Source organism: Dipodomys merriami, unplaced genomic scaffold, assembly GCF_024711535.1.
Source record: "Dipodomys merriami isolate MVZ:Mamm:240054 unplaced genomic scaffold, mDipMer1.0.p SCAF_10, whole genome shotgun sequence".
Classification (NCBI taxonomy): domain Eukaryota; kingdom Metazoa; phylum Chordata; class Mammalia; order Rodentia; family Heteromyidae; genus Dipodomys; species Dipodomys merriami.
Window position 1 is genome coordinate 52,421,245 of NW_027202271.1, and position 25,163 is coordinate 52,446,407.

The 25,163-nt window shown below is 37.0% G+C and overlaps 1 protein-coding gene across 5 annotated transcripts in view; it reads right to left on the minus strand.

Moving 5' to 3' along the window:
* CUNH12orf42 (chromosome unknown C12orf42 homolog) overlaps positions 1 to 25,163 on the minus strand; it is a 113,289-nt gene that overhangs the window by 33,292 nt on the left and 54,834 nt on the right. For 4 of the 5 annotated variants that reach the window (XM_070037186.1, XM_070037207.1, XM_070037178.1 and 1 more), the window contains one exon: positions 12,281 to 12,392. The exons of the other annotated variant lie outside the window; for it this stretch is intronic. In XM_070037186.1, the coding sequence (XP_069893287.1) occupies positions 12,281 to 12,392 (112 nt within the window). The remainder of the gene's footprint in view (positions 1 to 12,280; positions 12,393 to 25,163) is intronic. 5 annotated transcript variants of the gene reach the window in all.

Here is a 25,163-nt window from a genome sequence, read left to right on the forward strand (position 1 = left end):
ACACAGGAAGAGTGTTCTGGAACATGAGACCATCTTGCTGATGTGAGAGAAAGAAGAGCAGCTTTTCTGTACCAAAGCATGGCAGCTTCTGTTAGTTGTACCTGTCAAAATTCTGAAGCGCAAACTTGAAAAGCTCAGTAAAAAGAACAGAAAATTGAAACACATGAGAAAATACGAGTAAATATGGAGGGAGAAGGAGGACAAGCAGAAATTTAACCTAAGAAATTTAGGAGTTCCTAGATAAACTTAGAGAACTGAAATCTAAGCAATATGCAGATAAATAATTTAAGAAAAATAATACTTTTAATCCTGATAATTCCAACGCTGAGAGCTCACTGTGTTTTTAAATAAAACTAATTTTAAAAATTCACATATTAGCTTATGGTAAAATATTTTTTATTTTCATTTTTTTCCTCTCAGAACAACTATACAACTATCCATGAAGAAAAAAAAAAACAGAAATGTTAGGTGTCGAGGTATACTCCTACAATCTCAGCTACTAGGGAGGTAGTGCAAGGCAAAAAGTTTGAGATCCCAACTCAACAAATAAGACAGAAATGATCATTTCAGTTACAGAGGAGACACAAGTAGAGATTCACTACCCAAAGGTGACCTGCACAAAAAGTATAAGACCCTATTTTTTAAAAAATTAAATCAAAAAAGCCTGTGAATATGGCTCAAATAGAAGCAAGTCAAAAATTAACACACCTACTACAAAAATAAGTTTGGTATAATACTTTATGAAATTTTAAATACCAAAGACAAAGGACTACTATCTACAAACCAACTAATTTAACTTTTCATTCAGTTTTCATTCATATAGGAAGACAGGAAAAAATATTTTCTCAAAATATACCAATAGGCCATAAAATACAGTCAGTAAATGTGCTTCTTTAAAAATTCACCTGAAAATGTCCAAAATTCTAAATTCTATAAACAAAGACTGAGAAGTTATTTATGTAGCATTGAAAATAAGCATAGTTCATTAAAATTCTTTCTTTTCTAATTGTTTTTAAACAGTAGTAGTACAAAGAGGTTTCAATTCAACATGTCGATTTATGAGGATGGTGCATCTTGACCAATGTCACCCCTTCCAACCTCCCTCACCCACCTATCTCAAGCCAGAAATTTCTTGTTTTACAGAAGAATCAAGATATATTTTTCCATATATTTTCGAATCATAGAAATATGGATTAAGAATATCTTATACAATTTTAATGTAGCAACTGAAGTAATAACACTGTTATTATTCCCCCAGATTAAAGTGAGAGATAAAAGTAGGAAAAAATAGCTAGCTTCCATTAGTAGAAAGACAAATCTATCAGTGAGACCACTGCCATGCATGAAAATAAAACCAACATGGTGGTTCTGGGTTAAACTCAGATACTGAAACATTAACTTTTAGATGAATTAATTAGTGGACTATTATATGCTGATTAAATGAAATTACACTTGCAAAGAACCAAGCAGGGTTAATGATGCCATTTAATGTTCAATAGCTATTATCTGCCATTATTATTGCTTTCATTGAACCTTTTAATATTAGAAAGAAATTGTAGATCACCCACTGTAGCTTATAGCACTACGTTTATGTGGACAATTCTCCAATATGTACATTAGCCAAATAGTGTACTATGTGAAATCTTAAAACCATGTGAAATAAGTTAATTCCTCCTTGAAAAGCATCATCTAGGAACATATAGATGACAGTAAACATTGAAATATCACTTGAATTTTTCCAATACTGCCTTATTGCAATGTGTTTCTCCCAAGCAAATTACCTTACTTAACATTGGTAAGTAAATAAGAGATTATGTCAATTCAATGTAATAGCTTGAAACTGTTTCATATTTAATTTTTCTCACTATCTTAATGTCTGAACTGTTACAAGAACAGATCAATTCAATTTGCCCTAAGACAGCAAATTACAGAGGAATTACGTTGCAAAAACATGCAATTGGACCCAGCAGCCTGTTACCAAAGCTACTTGTGTAAATCCCTCCAATTCTTTATGCATTTTGTCCCCTAAATTTAGTCTGATCCTTCATGTATTTTCTTATATCTGTCTCCCCTAAGATTTTTTTCAAATATCAAAAAACTCTGTGCACTAAACTGGTTCTTTGTTAGAAATTTAACACGCAACTGTTTGACACTGTCAATATTATACTTAAGATGGTTATTTATGTAGTATTTTCAAGTTGCGTCTGGGTTGGTGGTAGATTAGCCCCAACCTAATTTTTCTCACTTTAGCACATGATTCTATAGAACATGGAATTTCTCAGAAAATCATAATTTTTCAGAAAAAAACATAAAAAATAAGAAAATTCTCTGAAAATAATAAATCTTACAACAGTATAAATAACTACATCCTGAATTTAGCCACAGCTCTTTCCTCCTCCTTTCTTTTGAACAGGATACATTTTTATTATCTTTATTTAAATAGTTGTATAAAGGGGTTTCAATTCAACATGCCAATTTATGAGTACATCTTGATCTTAGTCACAGCTCTTTCCTTCAGTCTCCATCCCTTGCCCCTCCTAATACATTACAAACCAGCTTTACATACAATTGTATAGAAACAGGTCTTGAGAGTTCTATGATCTACCCATATCTCAGAAGGAATTAGAGTATATTCATTATCTGAAGTAACAAAAGTCATGCTGAAGGATATTGTCAGATATCTCTCCAAACTCAAGTACCAAGGAAAGGAGTTCTTTTCTCATAAATAAAGAAAAGTTAAAAACTATTTCTCCAAAAAGAGTTTGTTTGTAAAAGTATGTGTTTACAGATAATGCTATATAACGTCAATACCCTAGTGATATTCAATAGCAAATATTATTTCATTTTGTAGATCTTCTTCAGCAATGAGTAATTCAAGGTTACTCTGTAATTCTTGAGTAAGATGGATTAGATTCATACTCTCAAGATATAATTCACTAAGATCAAAGAGAAAGTTCTAGGTTTAAGGTAATGTTCTATCCCAAACTTTCCCATGAGGTTGAGTAAGTTAGATGAAAAGTTTGCTAAAGCTCGAAAATAATATAAACCATCCTATGCAATTTGATTATAGCTAATAAATGGTCAGCTAATAAATAAAAAGTTAAGCAAAAATTTAAAATACTATACAATACACATTAAGCATTTTAATTTAAAACATATATATATATATATATGCATTTCCTACCAAACTTTGTTATAATGCTAAGGCTTTTTATTGGAGTATGTATCTGATGATGGAGTTTGAACTTCCTTTCTTGTATTAGAAATTTATTTCCAAATTCCTATGGATGTCTTGAATTTATTACATTTAAACCTAAGTTAGAAAATATTTCTGAAGTATTTGACTTAGTTTTCAAATACAACTAGCACGTACAGGTGAGGGAGTAAACAAGCAATTCTTGGCAAACATATAGGAATTAGGAAAGTAACCCAAAGAACAGCTTACCCTCACAGTGCTGTTGGTGTCAGTGTTCTACAAGGAAATGAAGGACTGATTATAAATAAGAGTTGATAATAAAATATTTACTATAAAGAGTCAGAGTAGCTAAAGCTCAAGGTCCTAGAATAGTTGGAACTCATATGGTACAGAGCATTGGTACAGAATCTTTAAATAGAACAATGTATAGAGTTGAAAGATAATGGATATTGTCTAGTTCTGTGCCTTTTTTTGTCATGGGGTTTGAACTCAGGGTCTGGGCACTGTCCCTGAACTTTCATGCTCAAGGCTAGCACTCTACCACTTTGAGCCACAACACAACTTCTGGTTTTTGGTGATTAATTGGAGATAAGAGTCTTAAGGACTTTCCTGCCCAGGCAGGCTTTGAACCACGATTCTCAGATCTCAGCCTCCTGAGTAGCTAGGATTATAGGCATGAGCCATGAATACCTGGCTCTGTGCCTTTAGTTAACAGAGTAAATTTTGGTCCAAAGAAGCAACTGCCCAATAAATAAGTGGGCTAATGCCTTACAGAGAAACTTCTCTGAAGAGGAAAGAAGGATGGCCAATAGACACATGAAGAAATGCTCAACCTCCCTAGCCATAAAAGAAATGCAAATCAAAACAACACTGAGATTCCACCTCACCCCAGTTAGAATGGCTATAAACAAGAACTCTAATAACTACAGATGCTAGAGGGGATGCTGACAGAAGGGAACCTTACTGCATTGTTGGTGGGAGTGTAAACTTGTTCAATCACTTTGGAAAGCAGTATGGAGGTTCCTCAAAAGACTCCACATAGAGCTCCCCTATGATCCAACAATCCCACTTTTGGGCATTTACCCAAACGATCTCAAACAAGACCATACTAAAGCTACCAGCACAAGTATGTTTATTGCAGCATTATTTACCATAGCTAAGATATGGAGCCAACCCAGATGTCCCTCAGTAGATGAATGGATCAAGAAAATGTGGTATATATACACAATGGAATTCCATGCCTCCATCAGAAAGAATGACATTGCCCCATTTGTTAGGAAGTGGAAAGACTTGGAAAAAATTATATTAAGTGAAGTAAGCCAGGCCCAAAGAAACATAGGTCCCATGGTTTCCCTTATTTGCAATAACTAGTATATGTCTGAGACAAGCAGAAAAGGTCAGATAAGTTGATGTTAGGTGAAATCAACCCCAAGATAAGTATTCAAATGTTTTTTCTTTCATGTGATTGTTTCTAACATAGTTATAAGACGATTTCTTTGTTACTTTGTATGTCCCTCACCCACGAGTATAATCCCTGCTTTCACTGTATTTGATGTTAGTATAATTGCGGAGGAGAAGGGAAAAAACAAATCGTTTAAATAGGGATACAGGTGGACCCATTGCAACAATGAGACGTACAAGTTGTTATGTCAAAAAACGAACTTTACAGCTTTGGGGGGGAAGGGGGCGGAGCAGAGGGGGGATAGGAAGGGGAAGCAAAGGAGGAGGCAACAATGCTTGATAAGAAATATACTCATTATCTTGCCCATGTAATTGTAACCCCTCTATTTGGTATTTTCACAATAAAAAAAAAGAATTTAGTTTGCACAAAATTATGCAGCTAATTAGCAGGGGAAACAGACCTCCTCACTACAGCGCCAACAATGCTATATCTGTTTAGTTGCTGATTATTCTCTATTCTTACTGTCCCTCTCACAACCACTCTATTTCTGGCTGGTATCTCTCTTGCTCTCCCCTCCCACAAGAGTTATAACTGTGGCAACCTTTACTTATCATCCAATCTGGGCAAGCAGAAAGAGCAAACTTTATCAAAATGGCAGTAAAAAAAAAAAAAGCAAGGTTTTGTACATTTTGTTATATTTCAAGACATTTTGTTATATTTCCTTTCTGTTTTTAGCCACTCTTTTATTTATCCATCTATTTCTTTCTTTGCTGTTTTTCCTAGGAAGTTTAAAGTAAGAGTTTCTCAACTCATGAATAGCACCAACTCCTGGCTAGAATAGAAAATCATCTACCACATTACCTTATCTCTTTTAAAAGTACACAATAACATCACATTGACAATAAAATATAAATTTGAAAAGAGTGCACAATATATTGAGAAATAATAAAACATGGACTAGAAGCATGTGTATAATATTTGAAGACACCATGAAGACAATCAGACTTTAGAAAAGGAAGAATGAAAGCAATGGTCCAGGGTCACTGGCTTTGGAGAAAACCAAATTATTTGAGTTTGAGCACTTAACACTAGTATATAACACCATTAGATACTGAATATCTCTTATTCTGGTCATCTTGTCAGAAAATGGAGAAATAAGATGATGGCCATAGGGGATTCCTATAAGGATTAAAGCAGTGGCTGGCACACAGTCAAGTTCAATGAAGGTTAGTTACTATTGTTGTTGAATTAGACATAGATCAACTGTTCTTATCCCAGAAAACAGAGAAGTATGGTTTAATGAAAGTGAAATAGGCTAAATAGAACTGAGACAAACATACACGCAACTAGCCAAGGCCTTTATGCAATAGCCTTCATTATGACAGATCCTATCATTTAGCCTTTGCCCCCATTTGCGGGCAGAGAACTTCAATGGGCTACTTTTTACTCAGGGCAAATGACACAAAATACAAGCCCCAAGAGACACCCTGAATTTTCCCCCAAATGATAGAGAGGTTACCAAATAGGTACAGATAAGAATTTTGCAAATAGAAATTCAGGGAGCCTACCTTGCAGAGGGTTAGGCCAATAGACCAAGGCCATATTATTCAGAAAATGCCACTCTTCTTGTTCCCACAACATTTCATAGAAATTCAAAAAAAGAAGAAGAAGAAGAAGAAAGGGAGGGGGAAGGCACAAAGGCACCAGGCAGGGAGGGCCACTATGTGTTATTAATCCATGTGATTAGTCCAGCATGCTAAGGAAGACTCTTTACAGACTCCAAACTAGTGGTTTTGATCCACATGGATTAGAAAAACACTGTTGCATTCAACTTGCCAGAGCCTCTTTTGCTTTTGTGCTTGAGTTTTATTCTTCAGAGTCTTGCAGGAACAAAGGAGAGAGAGAGCATTCATATGAGGACGGGCAACATAGGCACTTTGACAAATGTCCTTCTCCCCTCCCCTTTTGGGAGACACTTCCTGAAATTTCCCAAGAACTAAACCCTGCGCTTGTATTTGCATCATTTCCTCCTAAAAGCTGAACAACTGGAAACTGTTCTCCACCTCCAATGCAGATTTCTGTCAATCCATGAAAAGTGAAAGGCAAATCCCATTCCAAGTTCTTTGTGAGCAAGTGGTAAGAATGGGACAGAAGTGGTTGCAGCTCCCTGTGCTGCTTCATGGGGTAAGGAAGCTGAAAGAGTGCTCTCAGAGGAGAGCAGAATGGGAGCCTTCCAATAAGCCACAGAAAGAACAAGAGGCATGGGTGAGTTTCTCCAGGATACACAGCCTTTACTGGCCTCTAGTCAGTTACAATGCAAGTCTGAAGACTGTTATGATAGTATCTGAACAAATGAAGACAGCTGGAAACCATTTCATCTTTTTTTTCTTATTCCACCAGGAAGGAGCAAAAGAAGTCTTCTCCAGGAAAAGCTCAGTGGTCTATAGAGCACAGCGCTTTCTAACCTTTATGGCAGTTTTCTAGAGAACTGTGTCTGAGTTGAGTTTCATGGGGCCTTGGAAAGGAAGGGAAAGGCCAGGCACTAACAGATGCTCCGAGGGATTGGGGAGGGGTGCTTACAAGTCAACCACTGACTAGTTGTACAACCTTGGGAAGGTTACACAACCTCTTTGTACTTTAATGTTCTAAGACAAAACATTAGGTTTCTTTTGTCTTATTGAGTTTCAGTCTCTCGCTTCTCCTGATGGTCCTTTCCACTGCCAACAATTCCTTACCACTTCCTTAAGACTCCATAATTTTTAATAAGTTTTATATTGTGAAAATACTATACCAGAGGGGTTACAGTTACATGAGCAAGGTAATGAGTACATTTCTTATCAAGCATTGTTGTCTCCTCCTTTGTTTTTCCTCTACCATCCCTTTCAACTCCAGGGTCTAGTATGTTCTAAGAGATGTGGAATGCAAGGGTACAATTGTGGCCAGTCAGTTAGGAATTCTGAAAACTACTTTGATCATACTGGATCTGGCATCCAACCTCATGATAAAAATTCAGGAAACAAAAATCAGAGTTGATAGTCCACTGCTAATGAGGTAAGAAGGAGTCATCCTGGACCAGAAACTCCCAAGTTTCTCCTAGGGATCCAAATTAACCCTTTTCATTGGCCAGTTTGTCTAGATGGTATATTTGTTCTGTTATTTAAAAAAAATTAAGTCAGATGTTTTAAATTATCTGTAGACTCAATACAGGCAGCAATAAGCCTTCTCTCATGGGCTAAGTTAAGATGGGGAAAGTATGAAAACATTTTAAGGAACAAACATTCAAGAAGCCATTTTGTGGTTATTTTTACAATATTATGACATTTGGTTATTCCTGAGAAGTGAAGAAACTGGAGAGAGTTCAAGGATTTGTTTATCCTTAAGAAATCATGAGTCAGGGGACAGCACCTGGAAGAAGCCATTTTCAGGAAAAGATCAGAAGACCTAGACTGCTCAAGACAGGAATCTGGACTTTGTGACTGAATCAGTGAGCTACACAGTGTCTTACTCTACCCTGTTTCTTTCTCTATAACTGGTGGTCCTCACCAAGTAATTCCCCAACTCAGCAAATACAAGTACAATCATCCAGTTGTTGCAAGCTCCACATCAGGAAATACCCTGGATTCCTATCTCTGTCGTACTTCTATTGCTTAGCCATTAGCAAGGTTTTGTTAGTTTATATCCATCCAAGAATTATTTTCTTTTTTTGTTTTTTTAATTTTTATTTATTTTTTATTGTAAAAATACTGTACCATCCAAGAATTATTTTCAACAAATAAATGCAGCAGTGGTTCTCATTAGTCACTATGTTGAAAATGAACTATACAACCTGTGAGTGGGGATGGAGGAGGGAAAACTGGGAAGGAGCCAGGGAAGAAGTGACATTATCCAAAAGGACATGTAGTCTTTACCTGACTTAGGTAATTGTAACCTCTCTGTACATTACCTTTATATCAATACAAAATATTTACCAAAAGAATTGTTTTCAACCTTCTCTGCTCACTGCCATATTTTTTAGTTCTATAATGCTGCACTGCCATCTTTACCTATATCTGCTTTCCCTTGGATGTCAGCAGTGGTCTCTGCTTTACCATTTGTGCCTCTCACAGTTAATTATCCAAATAGCAATGTGATGGCTTTACAAAGCAAATGAGAAGAGGGATAATGCCTCCTGAAGTCTTCAAAGGACTGCCATGGAATTTAGGATAAACCCAAACTCTTTCTTGAGCTCCAGAAAATTCTACAATCTGGAGCTTGCATGACTATAAACTCCATTCATACATTCCCTTCTTGCAGTCATACTGCTCTATTTTCTCTTTCTGAACACACCAATACATATTTCTCAGGCTGAATTCAATTTCGCTGACCTCCATAATTCAAAAGCTCCACCCCTCTTCTCTTCCCTGGGTTACTTCCACTCATCTTTTTTGTTACCTTTTAAGTTCCCATATATGATATACTCCAATACCAGATTTGTTGAAGTGAACTTTAACAGTACAAGTTACTTTTTAGTGTTTAACTAAGAGTTTCATCAAACATGCAGACTTGTAGCCCTTGTCACAATGAAGATATTCAACACTGTGATCACCTCAATAAAGCTTCCAAAAACGTTTTCTAAACACTGAAACAACCCTTTGTATTCTTCTGCTGATAACTACACAAATGGTGCTAAATCCATGCAATGCATATTACTCCACAGGCTAGGTCTCAAGCTCATGTTACCAAATGAAAGAGATTTGGCTCAGGAAATCTTAGATCATATGATTCCATTGTTATGACGTTCTGTAACCTGCAACACTAGAATGGCATTAAACAGTCTGCAAATCATCAAGGCTGAAGTTCAGGAGGGGGTGATTATGAAGGGGTATGAGAAAATTCTAATGTTTTTCTAGTTTTTAGTATAGTCTGTGATAATCCTGGTAATTTCCTCATTTGCTTATTAATTGCTGCCTTCCTCAAAAGGCACATTTCAAGGTGGCATGTACCCTAACTTTCTTATTTCTGTATCTCTGAAACTTAGCATGGTACTATTCATTCTGTAGGTGCTCACTCATCCTTTGCTGAATGAGGTTTCCTGGATGCATGGTCACTCCCCCAAATTTGCCTTCTTTCTCCGTTCTCATCCTGAATCCATGACCGTGCCCTGTGAACATTACTGAATGCCTCTCCTAGCCGTTCCTTTTCCTGTAACTCACTGATATTTTCATGTCTTTGTGGGGTTTTCCCTCAGGTGATTGCGAGAGCCTCTACAGGAATTTTTCTGCCTGCAGTCTTGACCCCTCAAATCACCATCTTCAATCATTTGTACATACAATCAACTTTCATCACTTTTCTTCTGAAAATAAGATGGTGATGGTTTCCGACTGCCTAGCAACTAGCCTGGTTATGACTCTTCTCTCCTTCCACATGAACCCTAATCACTATCCTTCTTGTGCCTTATAGGACTCTGCTTCTATCCAGTTATGGCTCCAAGAACCAAAATGCTGCTCATTTGTCCAAAGGTGAGAGCTATCTACAACCACAATGGTCTCTCATCTCTGAAGATGTCCCTGCTTTCTTTTCCCATCCACCTTTACTCCCTCAATCCCAGGATATCTGAAGATTTCATGTCTCTAAATGTAAGACAAAAGTCAAGGACTTTAGATCTGTCAGATCTTAAACTATGATATTTGTCTAAGCTATAGCTATCATCTCAACTGTAAACATTCTGGTTTACTAAATATTGCATTCCTATGTTTCCAGGTAGTGATAATGATCATTGTTTTCTCCATTCATCCACTGTGTTTTGAAAAGAATGAAGAAGTTGGTACTTTCTTTCACTGAATAACATCTATTAGCTGGATGTATAGTCAAAGCTATAGCAACTTAGCTGGATAACTTATCATGAAGATAGTGTTAATGTAAAGCCATTTTTTTAATTTTTATTTTTTATTGTGAAAATACTGTACAGAGGGGTTACAATTACATGGGCAAGATGAGTACATTTCTTATTAAGCACTGTAGCCTCCCCCTTTGTTTCCCCTTCCCATCCCTTCCCATCCTCCCCCCACCCCCCCACCCAATCCTCCCCGCTACCCCCCCACCAAAGTTGAAAGTTCATTTTTCGACATAACGACTTGTACATTTCATAGTTGCAATGGGTTGTAAAGCCATTTTTATATATACCAGTATGGCCCTAAAATATGAAATCCATACAGTTGCCATTTTTATACACAAAAACTTGTTTTACTGTTTAGGCAAAAGTGACGAGTGATAAAGATCTGTATATGTTATCTGTGTATGGATATAGACCCCAAGGATATAAAGATAAAGAGATGTTGGTTCTTGGAAAAGGGAGGGAGATGAACACTAGTGTCCATCTGAGGAATCTGGCTAAATAAGTGAGTAAAACATATTCCTCTGAGGCTTACAAAAACATCACAAGGAAGCTCTCAGCCCATTGATGTGGGAAGAGCTGCATGACACATCCAGGTGCAGATGGCAGCTGCTCACCTGAACACATATAGTTGTTCACATATACTTTCCCAGAGAAATTTGCTCAGAGAAAGTGTTAAACGATTCTCAAGAAAATACTAAAATGAAACAGATTGGAGTGGGAAGGAGGGATGTCAAATCTGCCTGCTGTATATATTTATATTTTTGTTTTTGGAGCCAGGTGAATTTATGCCATTCTCAAGTTTATTATATTTATTTAATAAAGATGAGTTTGAATGTATATTCCAATATGGTTCTAAAGAGATTCCATTAAAATGATCTAAACCCAGGACATTGAAGCTGTCATGAAATCACCAAAACCTACCAACAGTCCTGACATCCAAACATATTACTATATAGGTATAAGGAACTAAGCAATGAAAATCTGAAAAATAAAAGCATTGTAGTTGCCATTTTAACATTTCCACTTTCTCTTAGGAAATAAGTTGGATATGTGAATTCATACATCCTTTCAGGTCAAGAAAAGTCCTCCAAATAGAGTTTATGGATAGTTCCAGGATATCTATAATAATCTGTGATGCCACTATTGTGTAAAAGGTTATACAAATATACCACACCTTAGCCAGATACAAAATGATGCTCTTTTACTTGCTCCATAACAATTTATTTTGGAAAAACCATCACTCCATAACTGTCTTTCACTGTCTGTTTCTTTCTTTCTCTACCTCAGTCTCTCTAACTCTCTGTCTCTGTCTCTATCTCACACATGCTCACATACACACACACACACACACACACACACACACACACACACACACACACACACACACACACACACATTGTATAATGTAAGTGCAACTTATAAAAACAGGCTACCTGGTGTACTTTAATTGCCACAACTTTCTCATGTTTGGCCAATCAAAGTCCTTGAATAAGAGATGAAGACTTAAGGGTATCTTTACTTTTGAGATTCCAAGCTCTAAGAATCCTATATGTCTATAACTAACTGCATCCTTCCAGAAAATGAAACCAGCACAGAATAAAGCCAACATTAAAAATGAAATAAAGTTAGAAGCCCTGGTTCCAATCACACAAACCCTCTGGGTTTGTCAGCATCAACAACCAAAGTCATTGTGTTTTCTTTTTCATTGCCATTTTGGAACAAAGCTTGAGTGTCCTTCAATAGAGCCTTTATGATTTTTACCATAGATTCTATGGGAAGTAATTTTTTTAAGATTGTTTCTTTTTACCTGGGAATTGTAGAAAACGTAGATTATTAAGTTTATTAGCATCAGAGAAATTCTTCATGTGACTAATAAATCTCGTGCAGGGCAAGGGTATTCTTCCATAATGAGGGCTAGGCTGTAAAGTAGACAAAAAAATTATCAAAATAAAAGTTTATGCAAAAGACCCGTGCCACTCCAACTCTTCCCACAATGAGTGATATACATAAATATTCTTGCTTTTAAATAATCTGGAAAACAACTATAACCATGTTTTGTTGCCTATAACATGTACACTCTTCTGTGTATTTCATTAAAAGGGTAATTACATGTTTTCCGTTCATTCAAAATATTGCTCTGTGTCAGACACTGTTTTATATAGTGGAGATACAAGTGATGACTATCTTTTTTAAAAACACATTTTTATTATCTTTAAGTAGTTGTACAAAGGAGCTGCCATTTAACAAAGCACTTTAGAAATACAATATATCAATAAGAGATGACTTTCTTGTCTTCATGAAATTGACATTTTCATGGAAGATGCTAGAAAAGTTAATAAATATATGTATTTAGAATATATTGGATGGTGGTTTTTCTGTTGGTAAGAGGAAACCCAAGACAAGATTAGAGAAAATGGAAATATTGAAAATGGTACAAAGAGATGGCTTCTCAGACAGGGCAAATTTAGCACAAAGACTCACAAGCAGAGAAAGAAGCCACTTATGCCACGCATTGTCCCAAGCAAAAGGAAAAGTAAGTGAGTCAGTAAAAGGTAGAGAGACAGAAAAGGGAGCAGTGGGCAGGAGATGAAGGAAAGGAGGCTTGAGGGCCAGGCTGTGATCTTCAATAGTCAAGAAAGAAAATAAGTGATAAATAGGACAACCTGATTTTATCTTAATTAAAAACTCAACATACGTATAGTTAGCATTAACTACCAGTTAGTATGTGCATTTAGATATGATTGTATATTTTAGATTTGGATATTGCATGGATATTATTGTTTGGATAGTGTATAGTTTTGCATGGATAGTATTGTTTAGCTATTATGAATAGTATACATTTAGGGAAGGATTAACTTGATGGGGCTGGAAGAGATCATGCAGAATGGATAGCCTCTTTTGCATGGGGTATTGTTATTCATAGCTACATTGTTCATCCAGTTCCATTCATTCCATGAGGAACAGGCTATGTCTCAATCTGACACCTAGTCTGAGTGGAAGAGTCCTAAGAGTCCCCAGAGTAGGAATTTTCCACAGCTCTAGATCAGCAAGCACAGATGAAGGTTTAAGACATATATAACCTTATATGAACTGGGAGATGAGTAACCTAGACCAATCATGCCAGTAATAGAATATATGAATGCAACAGAGAAAGGGTCTAAAAGCTGTGTTTTCTAAGCCTTTGTGGCTACCAACATTTTCTTTGTATTTTCTTGGTATTAAGTGAAAAATTATAGGGAGTTAAAAAAAATAACCACAGATAAGCTAATAGAAGCAAAAGGAAGAGAATTTCTTCCACTTGGAAGGGAAAGCAATAATTCTGAGATACCTGGAGGCAGATTAAAGTGAGGGAGAAAGGATGTGTAAGACTGGGTAAGGACCATTATGTATGGGCAACCTTGGAGGTCAGAGTTCAGGAGAGAACCATACAGTCATTATGGCCCATATCCTAGCTTCATCTCCACTCCTTTCTCTCAAAATTCTCTCTGTTCTCAAATTTGATCTTTGAAGATATAGATCAAGTGTTACCATACAATAACCATTATCCCCATTTTATAGATGGAAAGGGTAATTTACCAAGGATAGGTAAGTATTAAGTGGAGGAAGCAGCTCTGAACCTGGAAGGTCACCCTGGCCTTCTCTTTCTCTCAAGGCCCCAGATCGATCTCCTTAGCATGAAATTTTTTCAGTCCTACCATGTCAAGAGTCTCCAGTCCCTCTGTCTCCTCAACAGTCCTCTGGAAACTTAATTAGCTTTGCAACCAATATCCCTACTTGCTTGGAAGGTGACTCATGGGCTGGAAAGGTGGCTCAGTGGTAGAGTGCTTGCCTTGAATGCATGAGGCCCTGGGTTCAATTCCTCAGCACCACATAAGCAGAAAAAGTCAGAAGTGGTGCTGTGGCTCAAGTGGTAGAGCACTAGCCTTGAGCTGAAGAGCTGAAGGACAGCACCCAGGCCCAGAGTTCAGGCCCCACTACCCAAAAAAAAAACAGAATTTTTTCTACATTCTCTTTCTAACACCCAATTCTAAATATGTTCGATTATTTCTCATTATTTAAACTGTGATTTTCATTCATAAAAATTAATTGACAAATAGATCAAGAAAATGTAATATATCTACATATATATATATATATATATATATATATATATATATATACACACACACACACAATGGAATTAGACTCAGCTGTCAGAAAGAATGATATTGTACCATTCATAAGGAAATGGAAAGACTTGGAAGAAATATTAAGTGAAATAAGCCACACCCAGAGAAATATAGGTTGCCTGTTTTCCCTCATTTGTGGTATCTAGAATGTGCCTATAAATCTAGAAGTAAACACACTGGAGGTTTAAAAAAAAAGGTACACTGAGACATGATAAATTATACATGTCTGTAAGCATTCACACACAGTGAGACCAAAAGAGGAACACAAACATGCAATATCTATGTGCATCTCATCATATAAAATAATATTTATCTAAATGAACTCCGGGAAATGGAAATAATAGGATTTTTCTTTGTCGTTTATTTTGTTTTCTTTTCCGTTTCCCTTGTTTGTTTGTTTATCTGTCATTGGAAGGGCAAAGCAGGGACACAGAAATGAGACAAAGAGTGAACAAATGCAGCAATGGTACTCACTATACACTATGTTGAAAATGAACTATACAACTTGTGGGTTGGGACAGGAGGGAAGAGCTGGGCGAGAGTAAAGGAAGAGGTGACATGACCCAAAAGAAATGTACTCATTATCTGACTGGAGTAACTGTAACCTCTCTATATAATACCTTCATAATAACAATAAAAATACATTTAAAAATAAATAAATGCCATCAAGAGAACATGTCAAAATGAAAAAGAAAATCTTCCATTGCAGCTCATATGTGTACATTGTTAGCAATCAACACAGGTGATCAATACCCACTATGAGCAACTTCTTGTTCCCCCAAAGTGTGGCCCTCTGTCATTAGGATCACCTGGAAGTCTGGTAGAAATGGAGATTTTTTTTTGTCTCCACCTAGATTTCCGGCTGATTATACATTCACATTGAATATACAGAGCACACTTTGATCTAAGATAAAATGCAAAATTCTTCCTATAGAATAAATGGCTGATCATGACCTACCATCTGTAACCACCTCCCCCCCCCCCCCGCGCCTTCCCCCCACCTGCCCGCCCCATGTCACAGGACTCTTTTATAAATATAAAAAACTAGGGAAGCTGAGATATCAAAAGCTAAGGCTGGTGCTGCACTCAGAAGGCAGAGGCAGAAGGAGGAAGACCCTAGCAAAGCCAATCTTTTTACACAAAATTAATATATAAATAAGGTAGTTACCCCCATGTTCTTCTATTGGTTACCCCAGTACCAACATAGTTCTTCCAACATGAGACATGAAGGTTTGTTGTTCTATAGTGAGTTGAACTAAATAGAATTGACTGATGTTTTAAAATGTATTTTGAAATGCAGTGCCATATTCAAATCGTGCCTGTCATCAAGGTAAGATTTAACCAAACTGATGAGAAATGGAGAAGAGATCACCTCTGCTATGAGCCTGATAGATTCCACTCTGAAAGACACATTTCATCAGTGGGGCTGTTGACTCCTCTCTTGTTGCTTTTGGTTGATTCACTGTCTGAAGTAAACCCTATGCTCTATATTTTAAAGTACGACCCCCACCTTTTCTTTCTTTCTTTTTTTAAGAAAAGCAAACTTTGATCACAAAGATGCGAGCACGGTAAATATTGATCTTCTTGACAAATGGCGCACCTCTCGCCACAAGCCACTCGAGCATCTGCTCGTTACATCCAGCACTCGCCTTTGTTGGGGAATAATGCCAAGTGGCCCCACGTGCTATCAGCTGCAGATCGCAAATATTTGAAAGAAATAAATTTCTCTGAATGGAAAAAAAGCACCTTTCTTTGTTATCCAACTCCCTTCTCCTTCCAAGTCATGTTGATTTTGGGGCTGTGCATACTCCCAGCACCTGTACTTTTCAATTGTTTGTTTGCCAAGCTCATTGTGGTTTTCTTGCTTGGTTTTAGAAACCATTCTAAGTACAGTAACCAATGAAATTGTATTTTCTTTCTCTTGGCATTATGGAAGGAGGGGTAGGGGCAACTGCTTTGAGACACTCTTAGCAACTGTAATTAGAGGACACAGAAGGACAGAATAAGAAATGGGAGCTCCTATACCTATATGCATCCCCATGAGAATGGAACTGTACCTCCCTTACAGCCCAAATGCAGAAGGACAGGTTTCACCAACAGCAGAAAGGTTTCATTTTGTTTTAATTAGTTTTGCAGAAAACTAGAACCATTATTTACTAGCATAAAATCAAATTGTAGTTGAGAATGGCCATATACATTTAATCCAACGATCCAACTGTAAATGTTTAGTTAAATTATCATTTCTTCTACAGCCAGCTTTGTCTATTGCATTTAGTACAAACATCATAATGGTTGCTCTTAATTTTTCTCTACTGAGACATGTGCAATACAGATTTATAGTAAAATAAACTGCCAAGTTTATTGTGGTATGATCTATGAAAATACAAATGTAGTTCAAAGACACATGCTTGTTCTCTGCGTAAAGCTTTGGTTCTCTCCCCTGCCCTAAATTTTATTCTACTTCCAAGGATGCCTATTACTGTCCACACAATAAAGAACCATTGTCACTTTTCATTTTTAATTTTATTTTCAGGAGTATTTTCCTATCTATACTATTTCAATTCTTGATTGATAGGATTGAGGTGAAAGAAAGGTACCTTATATACAATGGGCTCCTATCTGACCCCATCAGTACATGAGACCCTACTGAATGCTGTGAACTAGTGAAGCCTCACAGGATTTTGTTGAGATCTCCAGAATGGCAGTTCTAAGAAGAGACTGCAGAGGTAGGGCTACCACAGCTACCTTCCCAGCATAAGGCAAATGTCTCCTGTCTTTCAACTCTTTTCAAATAGGACAGTTTGAATCGAGTTCTCATGCTGCTGTTCATGTCCAGAGATCTGTATTGATGAAGGCTCAAAATGAAACTGTTCATGGAAGCTGAGTTCACTCCAGGTAAAGATGGCCCCCATTCAGCCTTAGTCAGCCATCTGGGTTAAAAAAAGACATCTAAGGGGGCCTATTTCTCCCCAGTATGAAAGTAATGCTACAAAACCCTTACATCTAAAAGAAATGTTCTGTCTTTGCCACTAAAGTAAGGAACAGAGACCTCTGTGCGTGTGTGTGTGTGTGTGTGTGTATGTGTGTGTGTGCATGTGTCTCTTCCCCACCCCCTCTCTCTGTCTCTGTCTCTCTGTCTCTCTGTCTCTCTCTGTGTGTGTGTGTGTCTCTCTTTGTATCACTCTTTCTCTGAACTTTTTTTTTTTTGGTCAGTCATGGGGCTTGAACTCTGGGCCTGGGCGCTGTCCCTGTGGCTCTTCAGCTCAAGGAGAGCGCTCTACCTCTTGAGCCACAGTGCCATGTCCAGTTTTCTAGTGGTTTATTGAAGATAAGAGTCTCACGGACTTTCCTGCCCAGACTGGCTTTGAACTGTGATCCTCAAATCTCAGCCTCCTGAGTAGCTAGGATTACAGGCATGAGCCACTGGCACCAGATATCTTTCTCTGAACTTATACCATGGAGGGCTTCCTCAACAGACCTGTATAACAGGTGCTCAGAATCATACATAAATCATGAAGCTGCTTTTCAATGTCTGGTAACATTTTTTAAAGTGACTGGAAGTATCAAAGTGTTGTGCAATAGCATCATATAAATTTGAACTTGAACTCTGATTTATTCAAAGCTGACTTGTATGAAGAGTTAACTATTTTTAGAAAAAAAACTGCTCTTTAATAAGAGCTTTTAGAGCATGTAATCCTAGCTACTCAGGAGACTTAAATCTGAAAGATCACAGTTCAAAGCCAACCTGGGGAAGAAAAGTTCAAGAGATTCCATCTCTAAAATTACCAGCAAAAAGCTGGACAGGAGGTGTGGCTCAAGTAGTAGAGAGCCAGTCAAGCAAGAAGAGTAAGGGTGAGGCCCTGAGTTCAAAACTCAGTACTATCAGAAAAAAGCTCTAAATATACTGAAATTTATCTTTTAAAATAATTCATCAAAAACCGATCTTAAGAGTCTATAAAATACTCTTAACAGTTTTAGTAATAGTTAATTAACAGAAAGAACTTTTCCCAGAATTTGAAACTTTCCAAAATTGTTTGCAATCTAAAAAAGGAAATTATAAAAAGTATACTTACTAAAATTGTATCTCTGATTATTTTTATAATGACAAAGTATAAAACAAAAAAATGAAGAAAATAACTAGAGAAACATCTAATCATCAATTAAGATATCACATTAAGAAAATACAGTATCAATATTTATTGAATTATATAGAATTATGACACCAAAAAGATCTACTGTTTCAAATTATCAGTTCATATTGATACTTTTATACTGTTATTATCCCCATCACATTTTAAATTATAAAGAAAAGAACTTTCTATTTTATTATCATTAAATGTTCACATTTTCATTTTGCATGAGGTTCTATAAATTATGACCCAAACAATAATATCTATACAATTTTTCAGACTGTCTTTTTCATCCTATGATGAACTTTTGTTGTTTTTTACTATGTGTCACTGTATAAGGGTGCTCCATTTTTACCTGTTTATATATGTAAACAGTACATAAATCAAACGCACCTCCATCACTCTCCCGAATTCTCCATTCCTCCCTTTTCAAACTAAGCTCAACAAGCTTCACAGTTCCATTTTATGTACATAAAGTATTTTAACTGCATTCAACTGCCTTCCTTGTCTCTGATTTCCCACCCTTTTCCCACTAGTATTTCCTGATATATCTCACCTTACTACAGTTTGTTAATTGCCAATTGTTGTTTTACTGAAGAACTATTAACCAACATATCTTTCTCCCCAGTGCCCAGTGCAAGGCTGTTTTTTTTTAATCTCACATGATTTATCTCTTTTATTTATGATCGTTAAGTAGTTATACAAAGGAATTGCATTCAACAGAGCAGTTTATGAACACAATGCATCTTGACCAATATTATCCCTACATCATTCTTCCCCATCATTCCCAACCCTACCCCTTTCCTCAATTTTCTTAATTTTGTAGAATATACATTGTATTTTGTGACACATGTTCCTCCCTTTTCTCTAACATTCATTTTTGTTAGTATATGCTAATTGTCCAAAAGCAGTTCATCACAGTGTTCCACATATGTATACAGTGTAATTAAATCACATTGAGAGAGAGAGAGAGAGAGAGAGAGAGAGCACGGAAGGGAAGGAGGGAGGATGGGAGGGGGGGAGATTTACCTACTGCTCCTTTCCCCAGACCCCTGTCTGCTACTGTTCAACAGCTAAGTCTTAAGCTCATTCAAATGGACAAGGTCAAACTTTCTGAGCCCAACAGAGGTCTGAATTGCTCACCTGTGTCACTTGGAGGTGGCCTTTGTCCAGGAAGATCACTTCTAACCATAGCTAAGACTAATTACTTGTGCTATGCCTCCAACTCTGCTTTTGGCTGATAATTTTAGAGATGAAGTCCCATAGACCTTTCTGCCCAGACTGTCCTTAAACCTACAATTCTCTGGATCTCTGTCTCCTGAGCAGCTAGGATTTCAGACATGAGCCACCAAACCCAGCTAGAACATAAGATTTTATAGTAATTCCTGTGGCTGTGAATGTGGAAGCAGGAACTTAAGTACAAAAAGTACCTGTTACAGAAGTAGTAAGGGAGTGGATGAATGTGAAGAACATATCAATAAAACTGGGAAAGAAAAACAAAAGAGAGTCTTAAAGAACACATTAAACACAGAATAAAATGAAGTCAAGGACAGTTCACAATGGGGACACAGAAACAGAAGAGATTTATTGATGAGATATAGGATTACAAGTCTCCATAGTATGTGGGGTTCTTAGCTGTCATATTGAATCTAAGAATTCGCATCCTGCTGTTGTTTTCCAGAAGGAGGAAGTTACTATTTCTACTTCGTTATTAATTGGGTTTTCACATGGGGTCAGGCATCATTATCTATTGTTGGCTCTCTTTCACAAAACCACAAAGCTACCTCTGGATCTCTCATCAGGCTGGTGTCCAGCCTACATATTTTTCTATACTGCACAAAGTCCACTATAAATATTTGAGAATAATTCACTGAGTATGTCAATTGATGAAGGGTCACCTTCCCAGACTTATAGCCATGTACCCCAATATGTCCAAAGGGGAGAAAATAACAGTAATTGGAAGAATATATACAATAGAGTGTCATTTTCTTGACAGCTATTAAAATACATATTACTAAACCTGAAGATTTTGCTCCTCCAAAAAGTATAAGTTCAAGTTTTCTCCATGTTCTCCTTTGTAATGGGGCTTGGATCCAGACCAGGACAAAGGGGTCATAATTAAATTATCAAATTATTTCTTACAAAACACTTTGCCCAGGTTGGATATTTGGATGTGTAAACATCAAAAAATAGCACTCTCTCCCATCCTAGGCTTCGCATTTCAGATTTCATTAGCCAATAAAGCCAGGTTTATTTATAATAAAGTTAAGCCCTTCAAACCACTGACCATGGAAACCAGATTTTGAAATAATTCAGATTTGTGTTTCTGTTCTTTCTAATTAAGGGTAATATCGGGAAGCACAGACAGTGGGTAGCATTGTTCGAGCACCATGGATTTAAGCAAGAAAATCTGATTATCAGCTCATGTCAGAAGCCAAGCGATAATGCAGCTTAGCATTCGTTTGGGCTTTTTCTTTAGCCAAAAGATAATTACCGTTCGTGAGGCCTTACGTAAGTGTATCTAATATCTAAGGCCCTAAAATTTATGAATAGCAAAATCACACAATAGAGAAAAAGAATTACTGTATTTATTATTTCTATGGCTTGTTCCACCATGGTAATTTTATTATCTAGCAAAGTCAAGCCTCTAAAAAAAAATCCAAGTACAATTTCTTATTTAAGGACAAGAAGTTAAATATGCTGGGAAGGTTTTCTGCCTGATCTCTTCTGCCAAAACTTATTTCTAACAAATATGAAGTTGATGAGCCACAATTTCAATAGGAAATCTACCCAAAGGGGACTTGAAGTTACCCAACAAGGTCATAAGCAGATGTTCAGCTTCTGCAGGGAGATGTGGTTCTTTCATAAACTATCATTTCTCCATCTTATAAATGTAACACTTCCTACCAAACAGCAATAAAAATCTGAACTTTGAAAAGCCCCCCTTAGCAAAAAACAGAGTGCCAGGCAGTGAATATCACCAGATTCAAGGTATGTAAGTCTCACAAAGAATAAATTCTGGAGACCCAAAATTGAAACTTTACTTGATCATGGGGCTAGAAGTCTAGTATAGGAAAACAAACCTACTCACATGGATAAGTATAAGTTGTGAAAGTTTCAAGGTAAATATGCTGGGAGTCTACAAACTGTAAAGGAAGTAATTGCCTTAAGCAACTACTTTTGGAAAAGAAAAATTATAGAAGGGTCTTTAACAGTGAAGTTTCACTTCTTTAGCAATAAGCATCATTTTCCCAATTATTGTGTAACATTTGTATTGAGTACTAACTATGGATGAGGAGAGTGAGACACAGAGATGCTAAGTAACTTCCTGCCACCTCAATTTTTAGAGGATATTTTACCTTTGTCCTCCTCATAATTAGAGCTTTTTTTTGTTTTGGTTTGGTCTTTGGTTTTTGTGCCTGAGCTTCTTTTGCTCAAGCCTCGTGTCTTACCATGTGAGCCACAGTGCCACTTCCAGCTTTTTTGAAGATAAGAATAAGCCAGAAGATAAATGTCTCTCTCCTGTCCAGGTTGGCTTTGAACTGCAATCCTCAGCCTCCTGAGTGGCTAGGATTACAGTCGTGAGCCATCAGTGCCTGGCTACAACTTGCTTTTAAGTTCACTATAATTGTGTGAAATTGGAACTGAGGCCATTTTACAGGTGCAGAAGTCATGTCTAATAGCAGACAACTAAACTGACAACCATGAAGAGTGGGAAAGAACCACAGGGAGAATCTATCTGAATTTTTGAAGGGGGAGCCTGGGGTGCTACTTTGTTGATGGTTCAGTATTGCCCAGAATCATTAGTAGCAAGCAGATTGAGTTTTCTTCACACTTTTTGTAGAGTTTGCTCTGTTTTTAAGACTGGACACTTAGTAAATATAGATCCTAATTAAGAATTTACTGATAACAGACTATCAGTCTGCTTTGATTAAAATAAAGTGAGCATTACCACAATATAAAAGCCAAACAATACAATATCCCTAAAGAATTCTGATATAAAATCCTTAACAATGTATTAGCAAACCAAAGTTAACAGCACATTAAAAGAATAATATATCATGACCAAGTGGCAAGTATTTCCTAGCATGCAAAGATGGTTCAACATATGAAAGTCAGTTACTACAATATACCACATTAACAGACTGAAGGACAGAATCTACCTGATTCTAATTTTGTTCATGGAACACATTCAATGAATTTTCATGACAAAACAACCTATGAATAAAGAAGGTAATATATTAAAGTTTCACAACTAACCTTGTACTCAATAAGGAAAGACTAAAATCTTTCCTTCTAAATCAACAAGACAAGGATACCCACTCTCACCACAACTATTCGACATAATATTGGAGACACAATAATAACTAGGTAAAAGAAAGAAATAAAAGGTATACTGTGATTCCAGCTACATAGGAAGCTGATCTGAGGCTAGCCCCAGGAACTAAACATGAGACCCTACCTGAAAAATAAAATAAAGCAAACCAGACTAGGGGTATGGCTCAAATAGTAAGAATGCTTGCCTAGTAATTGCAAAACCCTGAGTTAAAACACAAGGCCAGGGAAGGGAAGGGAAGAGAAGGGAGGAAGGAAGAAAGAAGGAGAAAGAAAGAAAAGAAAGAAAAAAAAGAGAGAGGGAGATAGGAAAAGAAAGGGAAAAGTACAAAACACTAGGAAAATAATTAATATTATTGAAGTATATATGTTAACACAGGATGATAACTTTTATGTTGTGAACCTTTTAGCACAATTAAAAATTTAAAACTTAATCAACAATGATCTAGTCAAATGATAATGTGAGCTATCCAAAATGAATGGTGTGGCTTTGGGTAGGATAGAAAAGTAGTTGATGAGGGATTGATACAGAACACCAATGAAAGAAGCAGCAGACGACCAGGACCAACATTTATGCCTCCCAAATGTTTCCAAAGGAGGCCTCAGTACTGGTCACCTTCACCCTGTACTTACCTGCTTTGTTTATTCTCTGATTCCTCAAGACTTTTCTCTTGCATTTCTCATATTTTTTTCTCTTTTTGCTTTTACAATTGGCAGTTTTTTTGGCAACATTTTCTTTACATTTGTCTACTAAAGTTTTTACTTTCAACAGTCATATATTTTTGATTCCATGAACTCTTTTCTATTTGTTGACTGCTTGCTTTTTAAAGGACACAGATGTTCTTAGATTATGGATTTTTTTTTCTCAAAATCCACTCCTTTCCCAGATACTAATTAGATACGTTTTTAGAGTGGAAATTTTTTCTGGTTTCTGAATGATGTCAATGCTCTCCAACTGCTATTTTCTCTCTTGGTTCTTCTTTATCCTTCTCTTTTTATGTAATTGGTTTGTCTTAAATTCTGGAAGTCCTGGATATTTTGAACAAAAGCTAAGTTGATGAGTTTGTTCTTTCTATAGATATGATTCCCTTGTAGACTTCAGGGCTTCTCCCAATGTCAGTGATCTTGGGAGAAGAGTCAGGGCTGTGTGTAGAGACTGGTCAAAATTCTGAAATGATCATTTCACGAGTCTGAAATCATAGACTTTCATTCTAAAGTACCAATTTCCATTTCAGGAATCCTAGTTTAACCCCTGAAAGTTTACTTACTTTCTTTAGGACAATAAAAAAATGCTCTCCACTTTTATCCTGGACCACAATTCTGCCCACATATCACCCCTGCCTTCTCATCAAACACACAAAGTACAGTGACACACCTGACTGAGGTGTTTGAGAGGAAGAAGAAAGCATCTCTGCCTCAGAACTCTCTCCTCCTTTGTCTTCAGAATCTACAGACAAACCACTCCAGTTTGCCTTTAGTCCCAAGGTAAATTTACCAGGAAAAGAGCCTGACCTCCAACACCCTCCCAGAGGAGTTCCAAGATTTCCAGTTGTTTCTCTGGTTCTCCATGGACGACTTCCATTCTGGAGGTCAGGATAGAAAGCCTATTTTTAACACAGCCTACTTGATATTTCAATCTCTAGCCTCCAGCTCTCTCCCTTTCTTTCTCTCTCTCTCACTTTCATTTGAAATTTGGCAAAAAAAAAAAAAAACAGTCATTCTGACAGCATACGTGTCAATAGTGATTTTGGTTTGAGTTGGCTGTTTGGTGGTGGTGGTTTGATTGCTTGTTCTATTTGGCATGTAACCAATTCCTTGCCTATGGGAAGGAAATTCCCCCATCAGAGGCAGCATCCAGTGGAAAGCAAAAAAGCAGACCCTCCATTGACTTCCCAGCCCTGGGCACCAGGCAGTTGTCAGCTTCCTCACCTATGGTACTGCCTGCTGGGGAGGCTGCTCACAAACTAGGCCCTGTGCAGATGTGATCAGCTCTGATACCTCCTGCAATGGGAGAATGGGGAAGGCCTTCCCTTAGAGCTGTTGTGAGACTGTGTGC